This window comes from Aedes aegypti, chromosome 1, assembly GCF_002204515.2.
Source record: "Aedes aegypti strain LVP_AGWG chromosome 1, AaegL5.0 Primary Assembly, whole genome shotgun sequence".
Lineage (NCBI taxonomy): Eukaryota > Metazoa > Arthropoda > Insecta > Diptera > Culicidae > Aedes > Aedes aegypti.
In genome coordinates, this window is record NC_035107.1 from 26,969,580 (window position 1) to 26,996,674 (window position 27,095).

Below are 27,095 nucleotides of genomic sequence, written 5' to 3' on the forward strand. Positions count from 1 at the left end.
GTGTTGATGATGCTGCTGCAGCAGCATCGGTGGCGAGCATAATTTATAGTTTCATGTTTGTGTATTTTAATGGCGTTTAGTGACGAATAAAAGTCTGAAGGTGCCCAGATGTGGGGCCGGAGAGGTTTACTGCGTTACATCAAAGCATCCTTTTGCTGGTGTGAAGCAATGTTGAACAGAATGAAGTTCAAGCGGATAGAGGTTACGTGTGTTCTTACTTATCAAGATAAATTTACGAGTTTTTGGGAAATTCCTCAAATTGAAGATCACTACAGCCACCTCTCATCATTTAATATATTTACTCTTCTCGATCAGTGAATTCAACTAAAATATCAAATATCAAATGTCAAATATCAAATAATCGAAATAAAATCAAATCGAAATCGAATCGAAATCGAATCGAAATCGAATCGAAATCGAATCGAAATCGAATCGAAATCGAATCGAAATCGAATCGAAATCGAATCGAATCGAAATCGAATCGAAATCGAATCGAAATCGAATCGAAATCGAATCGAAATCGAATCGAATCGAAATCGAATCGAAATCGAATCGAAATCGAATCGAAATCGAATCGAAATCGAATCGAAATCGAATCGAAATCGAATCGAAATCGAATCGAAATCGAATCGAAATCGAATCGAAATCGAATCGAAATCGAATCGAAATCGAATCGAAATCGAATCGAAATCGAATCGAAATCGAATCGAAATCGAATCGAAATCGAATCGAAATCGAATCGAAATCGAATCGAATCGAAATCGAATCGAAATCGAATCGAAATCGAATCGAAATCGAATCGAAATCGAATCGAAATCGAATCGAAATCGAATCGAAATCGAATCGAAATCGAATCGAAATCGAATCGAAATCGAATCGAAATCGAATCGAAATCGAATCGAAATCGAATCGAAATCGAATCGAAATCGAATCGAAATCGAATCGAAATCGAATCGAAATCGAATCGAAATCGAATCGAAATCGAATCGAAATCGAATCGAAATCGAATCGAAATCGAATCGAAATCGAATCGAAATCGAATCGAAATCGAATCGAAATCGAATCGAAATCGAATCGAAATCGAATCGAAATCGAATCGAAATCGAATCGAAATCGAATCGAAATCGAATCGAAATCGAATCGAAATCGAATCGAAATCGAATCGAAATCGAATCGAAATCGAATCGAAATCGAATCGAAATCGAATCGAAATCGAATCGAAATCGAATCGAAATCGAATCGAAATCGAATCGAAATCGAATCGAAATCGAATCGAAATCGAATCGAAATCGAATCGAAATCGAATCGAAATCGAATCGAAATCGAATCGAAATCGAATCGAAATCGAATTATACTACATTATATACATTATAATTACATTATAATTATACTACATTATATACATTATAATTACATTATAATTATACTACAATCGAATCGAAATCGAATCGAAATCGAATCGAAATCGAATCGAAATCGAATCGAAATCGAATCGAATCGAATCGAAATCGAATCGAAATCGAATCGAAATCGAATCGAAATCGAATCGAAATCGAATCGAAATCGAATCGAAATCGAATCGAAATCGAATCGAAATCGAATCGAAATCGAATCGAAATCGAATCGAAATCGAATCGAAATCGAATCGAAATCGAATCGAAATCGAATCGAAATCGAATCGAAATCGAATCGAAATCGAATCGAAATCGAATCGAAATCGAATCGAAATCGAATCGAAATCGAATCGAAATCGAATCGAAATCGAAATCGAATCGAAATCGAATCGAAATCGAATCGAAATCGAATCGAAATCGAATCGAAATCGAATCGAAATCGAATCGAAATCGAATCGAAATCGAATCGAAATCGAATCGAAATCGAATCGAAATCGAATCGAAATCGAATCGAAATCGAATCGAAATCGAATCGAAATCGAATCGAAATCGAATCGAAATCGAATCGAAATCGAATCGAAATCGAATCGAAATCGAATCGAAATCGAATCGAAATCGAATCGAAATCGAATCGAAATCGAATCGAAATCGAATCGAAATCGAATCGAAATCGAATCGAAATCGAATCGAAATCGAATCGAAATCGAATCGAAATCGAATCGAAATCGAATCGAAATCGAATCGAAATCGAATCGAAATCGAATCGAAATCGAATCGAAATCGAATCGAAATCGAATCGAAATCGAATCGAAATCGAATCGAAATCGAATCGAAATCGAATCGAAATCGAATCGAAATCGAATCGAAATCGAATCGAAATCGAATCGAAATCGAATCGAAATCGAATCGAAATCGAATCGAAATCGAATCGAAATCGAATCGAAATCGAATCGAAATCGAATCGAAATCGAATCGAAATCGAATCGAATCGAAATCGAATCGAAATCGAATCGAAATCGAATCGAAATCGAATCGAAATCGAATCGAAATCGAATCGAAATCGAATCGAAATCGAATCGAAATCGAATCGAAATCGAATCGAAATCGAATCGAATCGAATCGAAATCGAATCGAAATCGAATCGAAATCGAATCGAAATCGAATCGAAATCGAATCGAAATCGAATCGAAATCGAATCGAAATCGAATCGAAATCGAATCGAAATCGAATCGAAATCGAATCGAAATCGAATCGAAATCGAATCGAAATCGAATCGAAATCGAAATCGAATCGAAATCGAATCGAAATCGAATCGAAATCGAATCGAAATCGAATCGAAATCGAATCGAAATCGAATCGAAATCGAATCGAAATCGAATCGAAATCGAATCGAAATCGAATCGAAATCGAATCGAAATCGAATCGAAATCGAATCGAAATCGAATCGAAATCGAATCGAAATCGAATCGAAATCGAATCGAAATCGAATCGAAATCGAATCGAAATCGAATCGAAATCGAATCGAAATCGAATCGAAATCGAATCGAAATCGAATCGAAATCGAATCGAAATCGAATCGAAATCGAATCGAAATCGAATCGAAATCGAATCGAAATCGAATCGAAATCGAAATCGAATCGAAATCGAATCGAAATCGAATCGAAATCGAATCGAATCGAATCGAAATCGAATCGAATCGAAATCGAATCGAAATCGAAATCGAATCGAAATCGAATCGAAATCGAATCGAAATCGAATCGAAATCGAATCGAAATCGAATCGAAATCGAATCGAATCGAAATCGAATCGAAATCGAATCGAAATCGAATCGAAATCGAATCGAAATCGAATCGAAATCGAATCGAAATCGAATCGAAATCGAATCGAAATCGAATCGAAATCGAATCGAAATCGAATCGAAATCGAATCGAAATCGAATCGAAATCGAATCGAAATCGAATCGAAATCGAATCGAAATCGAATCGAAATCGAATCGAAATCGAATCGAAATCGAATCGAAATCGAATCGAAATCGAATCGAAATCGAATCGAAATCGAATCGAAATCGAATCGAAATCGAATCGAAATCGAATCGAAATCGAATCGAAATCGAATCGAAATCGAATCGAAATCGAATCGAAATCGAATCGAAATCGAATCGAAATCGAATCGAAATCGAATCGAAATCGAATCGAAATCGAATCGAAATCGAATCGAAATCGAATCGAAATCGAATCGAAATCGAATCGAAATCGAATCGAAATCGAATCGAAATCGAATCGAAATCGAATCGAAATCGAATCGAAATCGAATCGAAATCGAATCGAAATCGAATCGAAATTGAATCAAATTGAAATTCTATCGAAATTCATTCATTTTAATTACCTACAGTAGAAAAATTTTAAGAAAATTCTGCAAAACTTTAGGGAAAGCATCAAAGAATTGTCAGGAAGGTTAGATCAAGATTTAAGAATAATGAAAGTATCCTGGAAACATCCAGCTTCTCCGGAAATTTTCAATTTTCAAAATATGTGAGTTATTAATATTGAAATGGCTTCCTGTTTTGGCACAAATTTACATCACTTTGCTTTCCGCCTACTCTGATTGCATATTACAACAGTTGGATACGAATTGCTGAATCAGAACGTATTGACAATCACAGCCTACTGCTCTGAACCTGACTTGCACTAACGGTCATCCAATTCAGCTTAAACTTTAACGATCCACTTTTAACGACCTTCCAACGCATAAAACCCTATAAAACCAGCTGGCACACGATGTTATCCCCTGGCGAATGAATCTACGAATTGCATCACCGGTTATTGTTTCTGCAGCACTCGGCAGAAGTGCTGCAACTTCTGCAACTGGATTGGAATGGATTATCCCCGTCCGCGACTTTCTTTTACGAGATAATGAGTTTAACGCGTTGACGATCGGTTGGCGCGTGGAAAGAGGCGGAAGCTACCAAACCCTGTTTCCAAGTTGTAATGCTATAAGTTTTAAGCGTTTATTCAGCTGGTTTCGCGATTCAAAGTAGTTACTTTGTAAAAGGAACGACCGTTAACCCTCTAATGCCCAACCTCACTTTTAAACTGGGTACGCTTTAGAGTTTATATATTCTTTCTTAGCTCGGAAATCGGAATGATTTTATTTTTGATAAATTGGTAATTTTTGATGATTTTTCAAACATTTTAGTATGTTTGAAATATGTTTGAAAAATTGAATTATAATGTTATAAAATAATATCACATTTAATATGGATATACATAAAACATTTGAATTTTTTTACATTGTCCAATACAATTAGGTTAGGAAGGTATCAAGTTACAGAACACGTGTGGATTATTTTCCGTAAATCTCGACTTATGAACCAGAGAAACTATGATTTCATCGAAACGATTAACAGCTGCGACCCAAGGGACCATCGAGTTGGCCATGAGACTCTACTTTTACTTCTTTTACGCGATATCGAGCTTTACAGTATTTTCAAAATCAAGTGAATACTAATCAAAATTGACAAATATTCAAGAAATTTAAGAGTTTTTGGGGAATTTGTGAAAAATGGTACAAAAATATTTAAAAATATAGCCACATAGTTGTCGCGATTTAATCATTTTTGTGATAAAAAATATGATGTTGCCAGTAGAGGGGTTAATGCTGGATGCTGCACCGAAAAACGCACATGTTGTAATTCGGTCCCGGCGATATGGGAACGGGGGCCTTATGGACCCGTTTCCTCATTTCCACTGAAATTCACAAACATCCGGCTTTCGGAAGTCGCTGTCGTCTTCGCCGTCATCTAAGTCGTCATTAAATCCACCTCGCTGATGTTTTTTCTCGAGATTTTCCAAACATATGTTTTAATTTAACAAACTTTTTTTTCATCTCTCCGTCGTCTCCGTCTTTTCGTTTCAGTGTACTGGGGTTATCACCGGCAAGGATCATGTCAAGCGGGTTTCAGTGCCTCCCTGACTAAGGTAAGTTGATCGCGGTTGAGTCGTGCGCCTTCTTCCCTCAAAGCAGATGTTGGAAGGCGAAGTGAGGAGCAAACGGAGTGGTGAACTATCTATCTCGATTCTCGGTTTTGGCCGCTTCCCCGTGTCCGTGTCGTTCGGAAGCATCAGCTAAATGTCTCTCTTTTTTGCCTTATTTTTCGAGGAATCCTATCCGATCGAAGGAGGCTACCTTATGTCTGTCGGTCTGTCTTTTCGTTTCGCCCCGTTTATTCGTCAGTCCATCTGTTTCTCGTGGATTGCTAGGAGTTAACGGTGTGAAGCACCGACTGAAATACCGACCGATCGAATTGCCTGCCTCTATGGGTGCATCAAAGCAACCACAGAACAACGCAACGGGGGGAAATCATTTCAGCTGGATCTCGTGATGAGTCAATTGTCAATGGGTAGGAGGACAGGGATGAATTCGTTCCAAATTTATGTTAAGTTGGGTTCACAATTATGGTTTACATTGATAAGCTCGAAGCATAATTCTCAAAAAATAATTCTCAATTCTATTCAAATTTCAATAACATAAAAACTGAAAACTGCTACGTCCTAATTTTGTCTTTAGAATGAGATGGCATATAATGCAGCCCACAGACGCTCAGACGGTTTGACCAACATTGACTCCGCCCCCCAGGTTGATGCTCATGTTGGTGCTATGTTTGACCGTGTGTGATGCTGCTTGACGAACCAATTTGACAGTTTGTGAAACCGATTTGACGGTTGACGAATCGGTCGGCCAAAATCAAACGAGTTTGATTTTGCTCAAACCACCGCACAGTGGACTTTTCTGCAAAAAAATGTCTTTAAATTCAATATCTCTGGATGCCGCTGGAATAAAATCGATCTTTTTACCGCAAAAGAAAGATTTTTTGATGGACTAAACGATAGTGAGGTGAGTGTCCACTGCACGTTATTTTTTCTTACGGTTTTGGCCTATTAAAGGTCATTTTACCCTATTTTCAATGGAAGTGATACATTTATAAATCAATATCTCTGGATTCCTCTGAAATAAAATCGATCTTTTTACCACAAAAGAAAGATTTTTTCATGGGCAAAACGATAGTGAGGTGAGTGTTTACTGCTTGTTATTTTTCCGTACGGTTTTGACTTATTGAAGGTCATTTTACCCTATTTTCAATGGAAGTGATACATTCATTATTCAATATCTCTGGATTCCGCTGGAATAAAATCATTCTTTTTACTGCAAAAGAAAGATTTTTTCATATGCAAAACTACAGTGGGGTAAGTGTTTACTGAGCGTTATTTTTCGTACGGTTTTGACCCATTAAAGGTCATTTTACCCTATTTTCAATAGAAATGATATATTCATAATTCAATATCTCTGGATTCTGGAATAAAATCGATCTTTTTACCGCAAAAGAAAGATTTGTTCATGGGCAAAACTATAGTGAGGTAAGTGTTCACTGAACGTTATTTTTTTGTACGGATTTAGCCTATTAAAGGTCATTTTACCCTAATGGAAATGATATATTCATAATTCAATATCTCTGGATTCTGCTGGAATAAAATCGATCTTTTTACCGTAAAAGAAAGATTTTTTCATGGGCAAAACTATAGTGAAGTAAGTGTTCATTGCACGTTATTTTTTCGTACGGTTCTGGCATATTAAAGCTCCTGACCAAAGAAAAAACGTTTTACTTTATTATTGATGGGGAAAATATGTTTATAAATCAATTCTCTTGACTTCGATGAGATTATTGCATAATCTAATTAATGGTTTGTTGAACAATCTTGACACACGAATTATTTGCATGAGTTTGTTCGACTGATGGTCATATTACTCTGTTTTGTTATAACTGATTTTAATTTTTCATAGAAATGAGATTTTTATAAAAATTATATTTGGTTCAGCTGAGATACAAACGAACTTTTTACCTTAAAAGTAAGTTAGTTTCATGAGTAAATTGGTAATTGGGTGAGTAATTATGGTGCGCGATTTTTCTTACCGATTTAGTTATTTGATGGTCATTATACACATTCGCGACAACATTTTTAAGTGCATTCACTTCTTCTGGTGTATAATCGATATTTGACTTTTTAATGAAAAAAATCCTTCTTATAAGTAGGTTGAGGTCGAATTTCAAGGTGCTAGATTATTTTTTTTATGGCCGAGTTAGACACTTGCACTCAGTATTTACTATTTGCAACGAAAAGGATCATAAAAGTTGATATGATAATTGTACCTTTTAATTTAATACTGATTACTGATATTTTGACAGATATGCGTTTTCGATTACCAGTTGTCTTTTTCAGCGTTAGTTACTCGCATCCAATGAAAAAATCATTACACGTTTTTACTTTAAGTATTGACAACGACCAAGTACCGATAAGATAAGTCTTTCTAGAATGTTTTAACTTAACAAAAAATCAGACCATAAGCCATAACTACCTCATATATATTTATCGATGGTACGGTTTATATTGAGGTATTTCTTTACCAACAAATATAGGGTAAAATTACTTTTAATAGGACAAACCTATGCGAAAAAAAAATAACATACCGTAAGTATCCATTAATCTACTCATGAAATTTTTGATTCTTTCGAGGTACAAAGATCGTTAGTATCTCAGCGGAATCAAAAGAAACGATTAATGAATATCTCATTCTTATTAAAAATAAGATATAAAAAATAACCTTTAATTGGCAAAAATCGTAGGCAAAAATCACGTTCCCGCAACTCGATGGTCCCTTCAATATCGAGTAAAGGAGAGTTAACTGTATAAATATCTAATTTACACTTACCTTTTTTCTTTTGCAGTAAAAGATCGATTTTATTAATGATATTGAATTATGAATATATCATTTCTATAAAATGACCTTTAATAGGTCAAAACCGTACGAAAAAATAACGTGCAGTGAACACTCACCTCACTATAGTTCTGCCCATGAAAAAGTATCTTTTTTGCAGTAAAAAGATTGATTTTATTCCAGCGGAATCCAGAGATATTGATTTATGAATATATCATTTCCATTGAAAATAGGGTAAAATGACCTGCAATAGGCCAAAACCGTACGAAAAAATAACGTGCAGTGAACACTCGCCTCACTATCGTTTAGTCCATGAAAAAATCTTTCTTTTGCGGTGAAAAGATCGATTTTATTCCAGCGGAATCCAGAGATATTGATTTATGAATGTATCACTTCCATTGAAAATAGGGTAAAATGACCTTTGATAGGCTAAAACCGTACGAAAAAATAACGTGCAGTGAACACTCACCTCACTATAGTTTAGCCCATGGAAAAGTCTTTCTTTTGCAGTAAAAAGGTCGATTTTATTCCAGCGGAAGCCAGAGATGTTGAATAATGAATATATCATTTCTATAGAAAATCGGAGACGAACCAGCCAACGGCTGAATGTCTCGATAATATAGATAATAATAATAATCTATAGAAAATAGGGTAAAAGGACCTTTAATAAGTCAAAACCATACGAAAAAATAACGTGCAGTGAACACTCACCTCACTATCGTTCCGCCCATAAAAAAGTCTCTTTTTTGCAGTAAAAAGATCAATTTTATTCCAGCGGAATCCAGAGATATTGAATAATGAATATATCATTTCTATTGAAAATAGGGTGAAATGACCTTTAGTAGGCCAAAACCATATGAACAAATAACGTGCAGTGAACAATCACCTCATTATTGTTTTGCCCATGAAAAAATCTTTCTTTTGCGGTAAAAAGATCGATTTTATTCCAGTGGAATCCAGAGATATTGAATAATGAATGTATCATTTCTATTGAAAATAGGATAAAATGATCTTTAATAGGTCAAAACCGTACGAAAAAATAACGTGCAGTGAACGCTTACCTCACTATAGTTTAGCCCGTGAAAAATTCTTTCTTTTGCAGTAAAAAGATCGATTTTATTCCAGCGGAATCCAGAGATATTGAATTATGAATATATCATTTCTATTGAAAATAGGGTAAAATGACCTTTAATAGGTCAAAACTGTACGAAAAAATAACGTGCAGCGAACATTCACCTCACTATCGTTTAGCCCATGAAAAAATCTTCCTTTTGCGGTAAAAAGATCGATTTTATTCCAGCGGCATCCAGAGATATTGAATTTAAAGACATTTTTATGCAGAAAAGTCCACTGTGCACCGGTGGGCGGAGCCAAATGTTTGACGAATCGATCGTACCGTCTGTAGGGATGTTGCACGAACATCGACGTCATCATGTCAAATTGGAGCTTCGTCGTCCCATGAACTACCGATGCAGATGGGTGGAAAGTCAAAATGCGTGAATATACGCAGCGTCGCGTCGGTGCCATAGTGATCTATCAAATGCGCGCTCTTGAGTTGTTTCTATATAGATAGTAAAATATCGTTTCCAACTATCTCTAACCGTTTTCTTTAGCAAATTCATCAAGGATTCTATAATTATTCCTGAAGCAATTTCTCCAGAAATATCTTCAGAGAATCCATCAGCAGTTTTACCTGTGATTCAAAAAAATCCATCCATGGATTGTATTTGGATTTGTACTACAGGGATTCCATCAAGATTTTTACCAGGAATTTCTCCAGGTTATTCTCTTGTAATATCTTTAGGAATTCTTCCAAAACTCCTTCATGATTCCACCAGGTGTTCCTCCAGAAATCCAATCAAGATTTTGTCTAGTGATTTAACAAGATATTTTTGTAAGAATTCTTTTATAAATTCCTACCGAAAGTTTAACTGAAATTCCTCATGGGATTCTATCAGGAGTTCCTACAAAGATTCCATCAGTGATTCCTCTGAGAATGATGAGTTCTTCTTCTTCTTGGCGTTACGTCTTCACTGGGACAGAGCCTGCTTCTCAACCGGACCAACCGGAAATTTAACCCAGAAACCTTCAGCATGGTTTTGCTTTGTAGCCGCGGACTCTGACCACTCGGCTAAGGAAAGCCTCTAGAATCAGGAGTTATTCTGAAGAATTAAACACAATTTCATCCAGGCATTCCATCAGGAGAACTTCTAAAGATTCAATCATAAATTTCATGAAGGTTTCATTTAGCAGTTCCTTCAGGGTTTTTATCTGGACCAGCTCTAGGGATTCTAGTTCCTCTAGGAATACCATCAAGAATTCTTCTGGGGGTATCATCAGCTGTTCGGCTAGGGATTCCACCAGGAATTCTCTCAGGGATTCCATCTGGAATTCCTCCAGAGATTCGATCAGGAATTCTTTCAGGGATTGCACCTAGAACTCAACTAGGGAGTTCATCAGAAGTTTCTCCAGGGATTCTATCAGGAGATATTTCAGAGATTCCACCTGGATGTCCTCCATGGACTCTGTCCATCGTTGCTCTAGTTCTAGGAGCTCTTCTCGGGATTTCAACATGAATGCCTTCAATGCTTCCATACAGAGTTCTTTCAAGAATATCTTTACAAATGCTTCCAAGGATTCCTTCAGGAGTTTCCCCAGGGACTTCATCAGGGGCTCCTGTGTCTATATTATCTCTATTTATGTATCTGCATCTGGATTCTATCGGGAGTACCTTTAGGGCTTTCATCAGAGTTCTTCTGGAGATTTCATCAGGAGTTCCTCCAGGGATTCCATCAAGAGTTCCTTCTGAGATTTCTCCCGGAATTTTTCAAGAGATTAAATCAAATGTTCCTCGAGGAATTCCATCAATGTTTTTTCAAGAATATCTATAGATAGGAGTTCTTCCAAGGATTCCATCAGGAGTTCCTATAGAGATACTATCAGGAATACCTTTAGGGCTTCCATCAGAGTTCTTCTGGGGATTGCATCAGGAGTTCCTCCAGAATTCTTCCAGAGATTCCACCTGAATTGCCTCCAAACATTCAATCAGGATTTCCTCCAAAGATTACATCTGGAATTCCTTGTTCCATCAGGACTCCTTCTAGGGATATCATAAAGAATTCTTCTAGATTCTTACAGGAGTTTCATCAGAAATTTCTTCAGGGATTCCATCAGGAGTTCCTTCAGCAATTGTAACTGGAACTTCTCCAGGGACTCCATCAGGAATATATCTAGCAATTCCATTAGAAGTTTCTCCAGCAATGCCATCAGCAGTTCTTTCAGAGATTCCACCTGGAATTTTTCCAGAGATTCTATCAGGGGTTCCTCTAGGGATTCCATCACTAGTTAATCTACGAATTTCATCAGAAATTCCTCCATCAGGAGCTCCTCCAATAACATATTTAGGATTTCCTCCAAGAAATTCCTCCAGGGTTTCTTCTGAGATTTCACCCGCAATTCCTCAAGAGATTCTATCAGGAGTTAATTCAGGAAACTTATCATGAATTCCTCCAAATATTTCATGTGGAGTTCATCTAAAGATTTCATCGGGACTCCTGATTCTATCAGGAGTTCCTCTTACAATATCTTTATATTCCTCCCTGTAACGATTCCCTAACCTCAAATCTACCTGTCCCACGAATATAAATGTAGGGATTAAGAGGGGTACTATTGAAGATATCAAATAAGCAGAAGGGCATATAGTTCCAGTAACAATGAAAACCTGAGCAAACGGGAAAAGGCGAATGACACGTCAATCTTGTAAAGTGTTTCGAGCGATGAAATTGCGATGGAATTGCTCCTGTTGCAATTCGGCTGATTGAGCCATTAGTTTTGAATGTGCCAGTTCCTCCTTCCGGACACTACAATGGCACAGTTGGTAAGTATATTGTGCGCTCCCAAACATTCAAAGTCACTGCCTTAAATTTACTGGTACAAAAGTGGTACAAACTTTGAATGTTTTCAGTTTTGTTTGGCATTGCCGTTTGATGTAAACCAAGACGATGAATTATTCCGTAGAGGTTGATATTGGAGTCATATGTATTGCAAGCAGAATAAGCACAATAGTGACGTCATATTTTGGTGGTATTTTTATTTGTTGATTTATATGCTGGATTGCTTTGATGGAATTCAGAGGTCGCGATTCATGTGTTTTTAGGATTTGTTTTTCTTGTTGCTTGTAATGAATTTATATGTTGGATAAGAAATAATGTTATTTTATAATTATGAATGACCCGGTATTATTCAGTGTAATGTAAATAATTAAGTTGGAACACAATTGGAAAGTTATATCGCGCGAATCCTTCAAATAAGCCCGACTTTATTTTGTTATACTTAATAATTTGTTATAAGGTCAAATACATCAAGGCAATGCATAAACTCATCTGAAAGGGTAAATCAATTCCCCTGAGAGGGTAAAGCAATTCCTCCGAGAGGGTAAAGTAATTCCCCCGAGAGGGTAAATCAATTTCCCCGAGAGGGTAAATCAATTCCCCCGAGAGGGTAAAGTAATTCCCCTGAGAGGGTAAAGCAATTCCTCCGAGAGGGTAAAGTAATTCCCCCGAGAGGGTAAAGTAATTCCCCCGAGAGGGTAAATCAATTCCCCCGAGAGGGTAAAGTAATTCCTCCGAGAGGGTAAAGTAATTCCCCTGAGAGGGTAAATCAATTCCCCCGAGAGGGTAAAGTAATTCCCCTGAGAAGGTAAATGAACTCCCCTGAAAGGATAAATCAATTCTCCGAGAGGAATGAGGTGTAATGAATGAGGAGTTAGGAATAAAGAGTGAGGAATGAGCAATAAGGAGTAAAAAAGTGAGGAATGAGGAGTGAGGCGTGAAGAATGAGGAATAAAAAATGAGTGAGCAATAAGGAATTAGAAATAAGGAATAAGGAATGCGAAGTGAGGTGTGAAGAATGAGAAATAAGTCGAGGGTGAAGAATAAGGATTGAGGAGTGATGAATAAGGAATGAGAGTGACAAGTTATGAATGAGGAGTGAGGAATGAGATATGCGGAATGAGGAGTGAGGAATGAGTTGTAAAGCATGAGGAGTGAATTGTGAAGAGTGAGGAATGAGGAATAAGCAGTGAAGATTGAGGATTGAGGAGTGAGTGTGAAGAGCGGGAAACGAAAAATGTGGAGGAATGAAGAGCGAGGAATGAGTAGTAAAGCATGAGGAATGAGAAGTGAGGAATGAGAAATGAGGTGTGAGTAATGAAGAATGAGGAGTGAGGTGTGAACAGTGATGAGTGAGGAATAAAAATTAATGAATGAGGCGTAAGGAATGAGGAACGAGGAGTGAGGTATGAAGAGTTGGGAGTGAGGAATGAAGCATAAGGATTATAGAATGAAGGAATGAAGAATGAGAAGTGAGGAATGAGATATGAAGAGTGAGGATTGAGGAATGAGAAGTACATAATGAGGAGTTAGAGATGAGGAATGAGAAATGAGGAATGAAGAATGAGGAGTGAAACGTGAGGAATTATAAATTAGGAGTGATGAGTAATGAATGAGAAATGAGGAATTAGGAGTGAGTAGTGTGAAATGAAGAGTGAGGAATAGGGAATGAGACGCGAGAACTGAGGAATAAGGAGTGAGAAGTGAAAAGTGAGGATTGAGGAATGAGTAATGAGGAATAAAAATTGAGAAGTGAAGAATTAGAATTGAGATATAAGGGGTGAGAAGTGACGAATGAATAAAGTATGAAAAATATCACTCCTGTGTGTGAGGAATAAGGATTGAGAAGTGAAAAGTGAAGATTGAGGAATGAGAAATGAGGAGTAAGAATTGAGGAGTGAAGAATTAGAATTGAGATATGAGGGGTGAGAAGTGACGAATGAATGAATTGTGAAAAATATCACTCCTTAGTAGTAAGAAATGATGAATGAGGACTAAGGAGTTAGGAGTGAGGAATTAGGAATGGTGAGTTTGGAGTGAAGAATAAAGAGTGATGAGAAAGAAATGAAGAGTGAGGAATGATAAATGAGGAATGAAGAGTGAGGAATGAAAAGTGATGATGATGAAGTTGTAGTTACAAAATTTTATCACATATTTTGGAATATATGTATGTAATCTTTAATATGAAAGAACTCAAGGACAACATGAAATGAATGCTAGATAATATGAATTTATTTCTTCATTGAAAGATAATAGATGAAACAATCTTACAATTATAAGAGTAGATAAGGAGGAGAATGTAGGGATTAAGAGGGGTACTATAGAAGATATCAAATAAGCAGAAGGGCATATAGTTCCAGTAACAATGAAAACCTAAGCAAACGGGAAAAGGCGAATGACACGTCAGTCTTGTAAAGTGTTTCGAGCGATGAAATTGCGATGGAATTGCTCCTGTTGCAATTCGGCTGATTGAGCCATTAGTTTTGAATGTGCCGGTTCCTCCTTCCGGACACTACAATGGAATTCTAGAATTTCAGCAACAAATTTGCATGCAATGAGCAGAGATTTGTTAGAAAGGACGATTTCAATAATTTACTCTTTGATTACTTTTTGATTTATATTCTAAATTTGTCGAAATAGTAATTTTTAGAATCATAGAACAGGTAGAAAATGAGGTTACGATTCGCCATTGATTCCTCCAAGGATTCCATCAAGAGTTCCTCTAGGGATTCTATCAGTAATTCCAATAGGGATTGTGTTAGGAGTACCTTTAGGGCTACCATTAGAGTTCTTCTGAGGATTTCATCACGAGTTCATCCAGGAATTCCATCAAGAGTTCCTTCAGAGATTCCAGCTAGCATTTCTTCCGAGATTCTATTAGGAGTTCCTCCAGAGTTTATATCAGGAGGTCACGTACGAATAACATCAGGATCTTCTAGGGATATCATAAGGAATTTCTCTAGGCATTCTATCAGGAGTTCCAGCAGGAATTATATCAGGAATTCCTCCAGGGATTTCATCAGGAGTTCCTATAGTGGTTCCATAGGGAATTCTTCAAGGGATTTCATCAGGAGTTCCTCCTATGATTTCATCTGGAGTTCCTGCAATAATGCTTCTTCTTCTTGGCATTAACGTCCCCACTGGGACAGAGCCGGCTTCTCAGCTTACTGTTCTTATGAGCACTTACACAGTTATTAACTAAGAGCTTTCTTTGCCAAAGTTGCCATTTTCGCATTCGTATATCGTGTGGCAGGTACGATTATACTCTATGCCCTGAGAAGTCAAGGAAACTTCCTTTACGAAAAGATCCTGGACCGACCGGGAATCGAACCCGGACACCTTCAGCATGGCGTTGCTTTGTAGCCGCGGACTCTAATCACTCGGATGGGATGCCTCCAAAAATTCTTCAATGAATAAATATCTCCAAGGATACTCAAAAGTTTTCAGGAATTCCTCCTAAGATTTTTCCGGAAATGTCTCAGGATTTTATCACCGGAATAACTCTACAGATTCCATCGGAAATTTCTCACAAAATATCTTCAGAGATTCTTGGGGGTTTTCAGAAATTAATTCAGCAATTTAACCAAAATTTTCTTATAAGTATTTCACAAGTAATTAGGGAATCCATCAGTATATCCTCAAGTGACTCTGTGAGGAGTTTCTCCTAGGATTCAAAAAAGGAATTCCTTCAGCGATTCCTCTGAGAATTCGTTCATTGAATCCAACAGGAATTGCTTCGAAAATTTCGCTAAGATTTCCTCTAGGCATTCCAACTTAAAACCCTCCAGGAATTTCTCTAAGGATTCCACCAGAGGTTCATCCATGGATTGGATCTGCAATTCGCCCAGATAATTCTCCATGATTTCCATCAGGAAAATCATCAAGGAATGAGCTGAAATTCTCATAGGGGTTCCACTAAAAATTCTTTTAGAAGCTTCACCAATATTTTTCCGTTGATTTCACCGGAAATTCAAGAAAATCTTCTGAAAGTTCTTCCAAAACATTCTGGAAAAAAATCCTTCGGTTCCTTCAGAGATTTCACCAGTATTTTATCTAACTATTTCTTCCGGAATGGTGTTTTTTTTTAAAGAAATTTCGCCATTAGTTCTTCCAGGGTTAAGAATATCAATAGAGTTTCGCTAGAAATTCTTTACCAGAAAAATCTAATACAGCTTCGCCAGAAGTTCTACCAGAAAATACTTCAATGATTTGACTAGGATTTTCCTTTTTCGAATTATTCAGGATTATCAGAAATTCCTCCAGGGTATCAATAAAAATACCACAAGTTCAAATTACTATTTTTTTTTCTGGCAAACCGAGAGAATCGACCAGCAATTCCACGAAGGGTTGAACTTCAAGTTGAATTCCTTGAAGGATTTTTTGGAAAATTTCTGGAAAAAATCATGGAATTATTTATACTGAAATCATTGGCGGAATCACCAAAGAAAACACTGGAGATATTCACTAGGGAAATTCCTTAATATATCTTCGTAAGAACTTTTAAAGCAATCCCTGAAGGAGTTTCTACAGGATTCTCTAAGGCAATTCCTGGTGGATTCCTTGGGAAAAACCCTCGAAGATATACTGGAAGGAATTGATAGATTAATTCCTTTAAGAATCCTCGGAGAAATATCCGGTAGATTCTTGAAGTAATTCCTTCAAAAATTCGAGGTAGAATGCCTCGTAGGTTCCCTTAAGGGATTCAAAGAAAATTCTTTTAAGGAAACACTGGAAGAATTCATAAAATAATTTATTGAAGATTCCCTAGAAGAATCCCCTGAAAGTAACCTGGGGGAACCTCTCGAAAAATTGCAAGCGGAATTTCTAAAGGAATTCCTGGTGAAATCCCGTGTGTGAAATTTGAAATTTTTGAATTATTTTGCAGTATTTCTTGCTGAATTCCCGAAAGCTTTCTGGTGGAATCTCAAGAGGAATTCCTTAATGAATCCTTGGAGAAATTTTGGGTGGAATCACTGTAAGGGTTCCCGAAGTGAATCTCTACATGTATTTCTGTAGGAGTTTTTGAAGAATTTCTAGCGAAAATCGCGTAGGAATCTCTGCAAGAATGTTTGGGTTAATCACTGAAGGATTTTTTGGAGGTATTCCTAGGGAAAGGTTTTTGATGCTTAGGAGAAATTCCTGGTGGAATTATTGATGGAATTCCTGTAATAATTTCTTGAGCAATCTCTATAAAAATTTCTAGAGGAATTCCTAGTAAAAGCGTAGGAAAAAAAAATCCTTATATAATCTGTATAGAATTTCTTGAAGTTTCGATGGAGTAATTCCTAAATACATCTGTGGAGGATATTTTGGAGGAATTCTTGAAGGAAGCATTGAATGAATAAATCTCTCGGAAGTTTTTGGGTAAATCTCTGGAGGACTCTGTAGAGAAAATAACAAGAAAGAATCGCTGAAGAAATTCCTTTTAGGGGACGGACCTGGTGTAGTGGTTAGAACACTCGCCTCTCACGCCGAGAACCTGGGATCGAATCCCATCCCCGACATAGTCACTTATGACGTAAAAAGTTATAGTGACGACTTCCTTCGGAAGGGAAGTAAAGCCGTTGGTCCCGAGATGAACTAGCCTAGGGCTAAAAATCTCGTTAATAAAGTCAAACCAACCAACCAAATTCCTTTTGGTTGAATGTAAGGAGGAGTCCTAGGAGAAGCCCTGAAAAAAGTTCTGGTGAAATCCTTATGGGAATTTCTGGTTATAAATTTATTGAGAAGTATCTGAAATAATTCGTTATGTGATTCCTGAATAATGATATAACTTTTAGAGGAAATAAAGGAATCTTTGAAAAATTGTGATAGCAATCTCCGGAAGAATTCTTGAAGACAGCCTTGAAGTAAACTCTGAAAAATTACTGAAGAAATCACTTGAGGATTTTTTTGATCTTTGAAGGAATCTGTAGAGGAAACCCTGAATAATTAGCAGAGGAATCTTTGAAGGAACTTCTGGAAGAAAGCCAGCCTTAAGAATTTTCCTCGGAGGAATTTCCCAGGAAGACTTTCTGGTGGAATCCCTAGTATAATCAATGGTTCTGGAAAGACTTCAAAGTAGAGATAACTAGAGGAAACCGCTATAGACTCCGGATACAAACTTTGAAGAAATTACCCTAGTCATTTTCATATCGATGACTGCTCAGAATAATCCTCGATAGAGATCTCTCATAATTTAAGAGTTCTGCCGGGATACTTCGTGCGAATTGTAATTGTAATTCCTCCTCAATGTCCAATTCTTCCGGTATTTAAATTCAGAAAGTTTTGTTCTTTCTCACAACGGTTATTGCCATAGAAATATTCACCCCCACAGCCACAGAAATCGAAAAAAAAATAACAATCACATATTCACTAGGCTTGCCGAGAGCATTCAAAACATGCGAAAAAATATGGTGTTGCTGCAACACACTTTGACAGTCGGTCAAACGGTTGCAGCAACATAAATCGGTTTGACCTGGGAGGGAGGCACCGATATTACACACGAAATATGACACAAAGTTATTTCGAACTGCAAGAAAACTCCAGCTTGCCTACGAAAATCAAGGCAGACTTGATGAAAACGCTAGTTTTTTTTTTTGTTGTGTTCCTTCAATCGTTCTGGACAAACATGGGAAAAGGGCCAAAGTTTTCTATGCATTTCATTTTCGTTTGTATTGGAAAAAATAAAATGATGCATATTTGAATACTTTATTTTCAATCAGAATAAAAGGTGCTATTGCGACATTACTTTTGAATAAGCATGAAAAGCTTTTCAATCGATTTTTTGTCACATTTGATAAAATACAAAAATATGTTTTAATCAAATCGCTTTTACCATGTATGTCCATTGTTTTAGATCTGGGCTCACAGTGACAGTTCGTGACAGCAGAATCTCGGCTCACCTTGACGTACATAAATTTCGTATAGGTTTCTCCCTCCCAGGGTTTGACTAACTTGGGGGTGGAGTCAATGTTGGTCAAACCGTCTGAGCGTCTGTGGGCTGCATAAAAGATGATATGTGACTAAAGAAATCAAGCCTACACGGAGACGGAATTCTACTCAATTTTGGGTTGTTTCAACGCAATTCCGTAGTTGAGCCCAATAACTCAATTTTGGCTAAATTTCCAAGGTCCCCACTAGGTAGTTTGGCTTTAATTCCATTAGAAAAATATACTCAATTTTGGGTTGATTTAACGCAAAATTGAGTTCTTTCGAACCAAACATAAGAAAAGTTGCATTTACCCAAATTTGGCTTATTGGGCCAAAGTACCCCCATTGGGTAGATGCAGGTCTCTCTATTTTTGACAACATTCGTTTGGGAGAAAGAGAAAACCGAGAGATTTTGGGTTGAAACTATAATCGATATACTTAATCTTGGGTAAAGTAAACTCAAAAATTAGGTAAACATATTTCTCCGTATACTCTGCTCTCGACAGAATTACATCAGACTAGGGTTGTCGCAAAATTTCAATTAATCGATTAGTTGGTAATCGATAACAGTCCAAGAATACCGATTATTGATAAATATTAATCGACTAGTATTTTTCGATTGATCGAATTAATCGACATTTTTTCTGTAAATATGAGTTCTTACTGCTATAAGGTATACCGGAGTAGGCTAAAACGGGTGGGGCAAAATGAAATACTAAGTTTTAAACATGATGACAATAAGTGTTAGCAGGTTTTTCGTTCCTTAAAGTTGGTTTCATTTGTTAGCACAATGTTTCTGTAGTAAATTTTTAAATTTTTACGAAATTTTACATTTCCTGTAACCACAGCCGTTTCAACTTGCCCGAAATTTAATTGAAAAACAGTTTCAAAAATAGCTCCTAATAGATAAATTCTAGTGAATTCGGATGGATATGCACGATAAAATTCTTTTAAAATTAAATAGAACTTATCCAATTCTCGAAGCATGAAGCTGAGGTTCATGGCTTAGTAAATTGTTTCTACAAGTTATTTTTTTTAATCAAGATGAATTTAAGTATGTTATTAGTAAACAATTTCGTTGAACCAATAGGCTACACTTATAATTCTGAAGCTTATTCTTTCCTTTCCCATTTTCCATGATTTCCATTATGGAAATGAAAAACAAAAAATAAACATAGAACTGACCCATTTATGCAGAACATACATGAACGAGCTTTGTAGAAAATTTCTGTTTTGCTTCCCTTACTCCTGGAGGATAATTAGATCGAACTTCCATTGAAATTTGTGATATTTTTAATCATGGTAAATTGTAGAGAATACCTTAAAGAATTTGTAAAACAATTTGTATTTATCAGAACCACTAAAAATGTTTACGGAATTGTTACAAAGTTTTGAAATGAGATTCTGCACGATTTTCGAATGAACTTTAAATTCAATTTTCAAGAAATTTTAATATCTAATATCTTAATACCGATATTCAGTTTTCTCAGGTAAGCTCTGTTTAGGTTACTTCAGAGTTTTCTACCTTCTGAATATTTTTTTTTCACAATTCTGCAAGGAGGAGAATGTTAAAGATAAATAGAATTTTTACTATTAATCTATGCGTTTGCTTTTTTTTTACATTATAACCTAGCTATCCCGGCATACTGCACGCTTATGGGCATTTATTCTACAAATTATAACACACAATTTCCTAACGTTATCTATAAAGTTTTTGGAATTTCCCCTCGTATGCGTCTGAGTTCTGCACAAATGCATCAGTGAAAAAAAATACAAATCCGGTGACCCGCTCTCATGTAAACTCTTAACTAGGACTGGTATACTGCCCATAACTGCATATATGCCACTTTCGACATTTTTGACAATTTCGAGTTAATACCGTGGAGAGTCATCAAACGATAAACACCAACTTACTGAAATATGTGAGATTGTTCCAGAAAATTCGAAAAAAATATCTATTTGTTTGCCAGTTTGCGCATAACAGTCACATTGAGATTATACATGGGCCTCGTAATGTTGTAGCAATGAAGTTTCTATCAAAATTATTTTCTGACTATTCTCCCAATATGCAATATTGTCTATAAAAAATGTCAATTTCAAGTAAGCACTTTTGAGTTCACGGTAATTTTTAAAAATTTTACTTTTTTTCCCATACTACCATAAAATACACACTTGGTGTTCCATTTATTTAATGCCTACTTTTGTCGAATGTTACAAATATGCAGTTATGGGCAGTTAGGACTGAAACTTTTAAGTTCTTTCCTGAAAAAAGACACCAAACTGGAACCAGAACTGGAACTTTTCGTATTACTGTATGCATTATGTCATGACTTTCACTAGGAATTTCAGCTGAATATTAATAAAATTTCTCAGTCGTTTTTCTAGGTATGTCACCAGAGAAACATCAAGGATGTTTTTCAGAAATTATTAGTATATGAAAAACTGAATTTAGTACTATACCATTTAATTCCACTAGCGTTTGTACCCTTTGACAGATACGCGTATTTCGACCTCAACTGTAAGGCCGTCTTCAGTGTCATGTACTAGACTTGACTTGGAAATTGTTTTCGAAATAAATCTGGGGGTAAATTCTAAAGAGAATTTTAATGACGAAAGCTAGACGCACGGAAAATAGTCACATTGAATGGTATGAGGCGACCTTAACATGACATATGTAAACACAGTTTTTAAGATTTTTTTTGTTATGCATAACAAATTTTAATTGTTTGCCTGTGTGCGACGCTTCGTATTGGTATACTAGTTTGCTTTAAATTATTTGGAAAAAATATACAAATTTCTGATGTGCAGATTTTGTTTTAATTAACAGGAAATCGTAGCTAGACGGTAGTTTAAAAATAAATTTCTTGATACTTTTGACCCGTGAAAATGTTCAGGCAAAACTGCTGGAGAAATCTTCAAGGAAACTCCCTGAGGAAATGTTGGATGAATTTCTAGAGTTTAATCCTTTAAAAATTCATTAAAAAATAGGCTGAATTCTTGGGGTAAGACCTGGATATTTCACCTTTTCCTCAGGAAACCTGGATATTTTTTTGTTGGTCCTTTGTTAAGGTTATGTAGTAAACAAAAATTTCACATCATGCATTGAGGGCGAAAATGGCAATTGCTACCAGAGACTCTTTAAGGAATTCCACCAGGGATGCTACCGACAGGATTTTTTTATGGGATTTCTCCCATAATTTCACCATCATTCATGCTTCCAAAGATTCCTCCATGCATTTGTCCCAGATATTTCCCTCAGGCTCCTCCAGGATTTTTTACGGTAATTTCGCCCAGAATTTTTCTCAAGATTCCTCACGGAATTCCCTTGAAAAAATTCTCACAAGGCTTCTTTCAGGGAGTTCTCTAGGGGGCTGTCCATTATTTACGTAAGACGATTTTCGGGGTCTTTCAACCCCCCCTCCCCCCATGGTAAGATTTTTGTATGAAAATTAAAAATAAATTGTATGGTAAGTAAGAAATCTCAGACCCCCCCTCCCCCCATAAACCCTTACGTAATTAATGGATCGCCCCTAGGAAATTTCACGAGATTCCTCCAGCAAAACTACCAAGGAGTCCACATGAAACCCCATGAAGGCATCTCTCTTCATGAATACTTCAAGAAATTTTGCTTCAGAAATTCTCAGTTGATTTTTTCAGTTATTTCCTTCGCGTTTTTTTTTTTTAAAGTCTGCCAAAGATTCCCCTAGGCATTTTGTGTCAGAGGTTTCTTAACCCCTATACGAGCAGCTTCAATATTTTACCATGAAGAAATATTGAAAACGCTATAACTTTTTTGTTTCTCAATATTATTGCACCACCACAAGTTCTCAATAATCTCTTCTATTTTAATGATCTGTATTTGTTTTGATCATTGGTCATCTGGATCCGGAGATATTACAAAATTCTTTGGGGGACCGATGCGTTAATATTTCACGTTACAGATTTTTCTCATGTTCGGTTGTTGGCTTTTCAAAACTATACTTTGACGAGAGTCTGTTGTGAAAAAATGAAACGAAACGGTACAACCGTTTGTTGAGTAATAAGCTTTAATGCTTTTGGTACAACTACGGCCGTAACAAGATCTTAAAAAATTAAAAACATCATATTGTAGTTTTGGACTTCTCGAAGGGAATTCAACCGATTTGAATGATTTTTTCAGTGAAGCTCTTTACTACCTACCTGACTTTGTATAACCAGCATTTTTGTTTTTATTAATCGACTTGAAACAAAATAGCGGCCTAAGAAATTTTATATGAGAAGTGTCGGTCCCCCAAGGAATATCGGATTATATTCCAAAAATAGAAAAGTTTGTTGAGAATATGTGAAAAAAAAGGTGCAAAAATATCGAGAACCAAAAAAGTTATCGCAATTTGAATATTGTTTTTTTTTTGGTTATAAGATGAAGCTGCCGGTAGAGGAATTAAGAATTATACTTGGATTTAATCAAGTCGTTTCTGTTTTACAGCTACAGTTTTTCTTCATAGAATTTTACTATGTATTTCATTTGGGGTTCCTCTAAAAATTCCTGCAAGTATTTAAATAATTCATCCAATGATTCCTTTATAAATGGCTCTAGTACAACTTTTAGGGATTGCTTATGGGTCTCCTTCTGAAATTTCTTAAAAGATGGCTGCAAGTATTTTGTTTGAAATTCCTCTAGGGATTCCTTCAAGATTTTTTTTAGAAATTTGTTTAGGGATTTCTCCAAAAACATCTCTTGGCTCCTCCGAAACATTTTCCTGTGGCTCTATCAAGAATTCCTCCAGGAATTTCTTCTGAGTTTCAAAAAAAAATCTTTTTGAGGTTCTTGAAGAACTCCTCCAAAAAAATCCTAGGATTTTCCTTTATAAATTTATCCAGTGATTCATCTACGACTTATTCTAGGAATTGTTCCAGATTTTTTTCAAAGGATTCTATCTGGTTTTTAGTCATTTCTCCTAAAATCGGCCAGAATTTCCTCATGTTTTGTATTTCAGAAATCCCTTATTTGTTCTTACAAGATTTCCATGAAATCTATCGATAATTTCTCAACAAATTCATCCTGAAATTCCTTCCAGGGTTTCTTTAGTAAAAAACAACAAGTATTATTCCTCAAATCCGTAATAGGTATAAAAACTCATCTATTATTGATACATCTGAAAACACATCCTGGAATTGACATTTTTTTTTCTTTCGGAATATCTCCAGTTATTCTGGGTTCTCTTCAAAAAATTACTCCAGATTGTTTCCTGGAATTCTTTCAGGAAATACTCCAAAAATTTTTTCAAGAAATCCGAGGAAAAGTTTTTATTAAATACCCTGGTTGAAATCGCTGAAGAAACCTCTTAGTAACGTCTGGAGGAATTCTCGCTGGAATCCTTATAGGATTTTTTGGGGGAATCCCTTGGACAATTCCTAGAAAAATCAGGAGGAATCTGTGGACGACTCCTGGTGAAATTCTTGGGTCATTTTCTGTAAGGATTCTTAGGGCAAATACTGCAGGTGCACATAGAGGACGTTGTGTACCGTTTCATGAGGGTTTGCAAGTGATAGAGAAATATTTTGGAATGTTTTTGGGTACGCTAAAGATTATTTCGACAGTTTTTTTTTATTTATTTTTTTTTTCAAATGTCTGGAGAAATAGCCTTGAAAATAATGCCTTGAAATAAATTTCGAGACAATCTCTACCAACTTCCTGAATAAATTCCAAGAATCCTTTAAAGAAATGCCTGGACGAATCATGAAATAATTTGGGATGGAATCCATGATGGAATTTATGAAGCAATTCCTGGAAAAAATGAAGGAATCTCATATTTGGGCTTCATGTTGCATTCCTAGAGACATCTACATGGATTACCTAGCTATAAATATTTCTAGAGATCTCTTTGGAAAAATCTTCGCAATGTGATTCCTGGAGCAATTTTTTGATATATCTGTGAAAAAATCTGTACAAGTTTATTAATGTATGAATCACTCTGGAAATTTTCCATACGATATTTCTGGAGCAATTTATGTAGCCCTATCTGTACCGATTCAAAAGGTAATTTTTGAGAGCGTTTAAAAGCATTGTAGCGCTGCTCACTGAAAGATTTTTGCAGCATGGATATGATCGCTTTCCAAAGTTAGTTTTCTTAAGTAAGGAAATATCAGAACAATCTCTTTTTTAGTGCCAATGTCTAAAAATTATCCCGATGTACAATGAAAGCAAAAAAACAATAGATTGTTTGATAAATTTATTGTAAACATTCGTTTAAAAATGTGGAAAAATCTCAAGAGATATTTTAGGAAGATCAAGAAAACGCTGAATGTGGAGGTAGGAATCTTTCCAAAAGCGAATAAAGGAAATTGAGCAGAATATTTTACACTTCTCCCAGTAAAGTGTAAAAAATGGAAACGGTAGTAAAAATTTGTGGCGTATGCAATGACATAATGACCCATGGCCATTTAATTGATAGACAATATACTGCTGTGAATCGCAAGTGAGTCCCATTCAAACGAATACTAAAAAAAGTTCAGGAGATTGACACATGTTTGGATATCAATGAAACTTTTGTTTCTCATTCTGAAACTTTTGCTTATCATTCTGATAATTTTTGAGAGAAATATTAGTATAATCAAAACACCGTTATTTTTTGTATAATACGTTACAAAACTATGCAGTGGGACTGTAATGAGGTCACATTTCATTATAGGACAATTCGACTTGGTATTTTTTTTTTTACAAATTCTACCGAACAAATTATGCAGTCTCGTTAGTGTAGCTGAAAGGTCATAGGAATATATGTTTGCTGGTTTGCTACTGACAAGAAAAGGAATCGCCTATCTCGATGCGAGAAGAATTTCTTCCCAGAAATGACCAGGAAATTACATTTCTCTGATCGCAGTACGCAGTTGAGAAGAAATGTCATTCCAAATGGGACTCTCTGTAGGAAATTTCTTAACCCATTCAGTGAAGAAATTTCTTTACTTTTCTTGAGTGAAACAGCATACTTAGCTTTACACAACAGTGTTTTACAGGAAAACATCTCCGTTGTTTCAATTGGACATTTTATTTTGGAAAATATCGTCGAATAATCGAAGTCAATTAATCGATTATCTCGATTATTATTAAGTGAGCCAGTTATCGATGAAAAATTAATCGATTAGTGAGTCGATTAATCGATTAATCGAAATAATCGATTAATTTGCGACAACCCTACATCAGACTAGAGTCGGATTGCAGCGCGGTTCGTCACCTTCTTCAACCCTGGGGACTCACATTTCTAGAATTCGTGCACTTCCCAAAAAAAGGCAACGCCGTGCAAAAAAAAAACTCATGCGGAAAATCTGCATCCACCTCGTGCCGCTTTTGTATTCCACGAATTTATGCAAATTCGGGTGCAGCCAACTGTTGCAACAGAGTCCGTCCACCGTAGTCAGTCAGTATGTGTCCCCCGTGGACATCGAAGTATCTCCCCCTGGGAGTGCACACGACGCTCGATTGAACTCCGTTGCACGCCTCCTGTTGGTCGCAATCGGACATGTCCACACGGTGCTCCTGAATATTAAAACACCAAAAACCGATCGGACGGCCGTTGCATCCATAACGTTCCACTCACCCAGGAGAACGGGTATGCAAAGCAGCACATATGTAAACATTTGCCAGGTTTCGCCCCCAACTCAACCGAAGTAGGCGAATCATGCTCTCTCAACAACGCGACGTGAGATCCGCCGTGAAAATGGGCCTTCTATATGCGAGAATTATTCATAATCGGATTTGGCCGAAAAAAGTGGTTGCTTTGATGGCACAACTTCAGATTCAGTCATTTCGCCATCGACAACATGCGGGGGCAAGTGCACTGTCGGATTGGCCTCATCGTCCGGCCAAACATCGTGGGTGCAACTTTATTCGCGACTTGATGCGAGTCGGTTTTCGCAGAAATTTAGTCCAGAGGTGAAGACTCATAAATGCTTTTTGTCATGCGGTAAAGGCGGAACCGAAAAACACGGAAAGAACTGTCCAAAAAACGATTCCCGATGATTGAGCCATCATCCTATAATTACCATAAACGGGACGTCATGAATCCACAGAATTTGGATATGATTAGCATTAATTACCAGCTGTGGAAGTCAATTTGACACCAATTACAGTGAAGCCTTATTTACGTAA

At 36.4% G+C, this 27,095-nt stretch overlaps 1 protein-coding gene across 4 annotated transcripts in view; it reads left to right on the forward strand.

The window, feature by feature from the left end:
- LOC5578281 (integrin alpha-PS2) overlaps positions 1-27,095 on the forward strand; it is a 289,453-nt gene that overhangs the window by 218,172 nt on the left and 44,186 nt on the right. For all 4 annotated transcript variants that reach the window (XM_021839218.1, XM_021839221.1, XM_021839219.1 and 1 more), the window contains exon 6: positions 5,310-5,371. In XM_021839218.1, the coding sequence (XP_021694910.1) occupies positions 5,310-5,371 (62 nt within the window). The remainder of the gene's footprint in view (positions 1-5,309; positions 5,372-27,095) is intronic.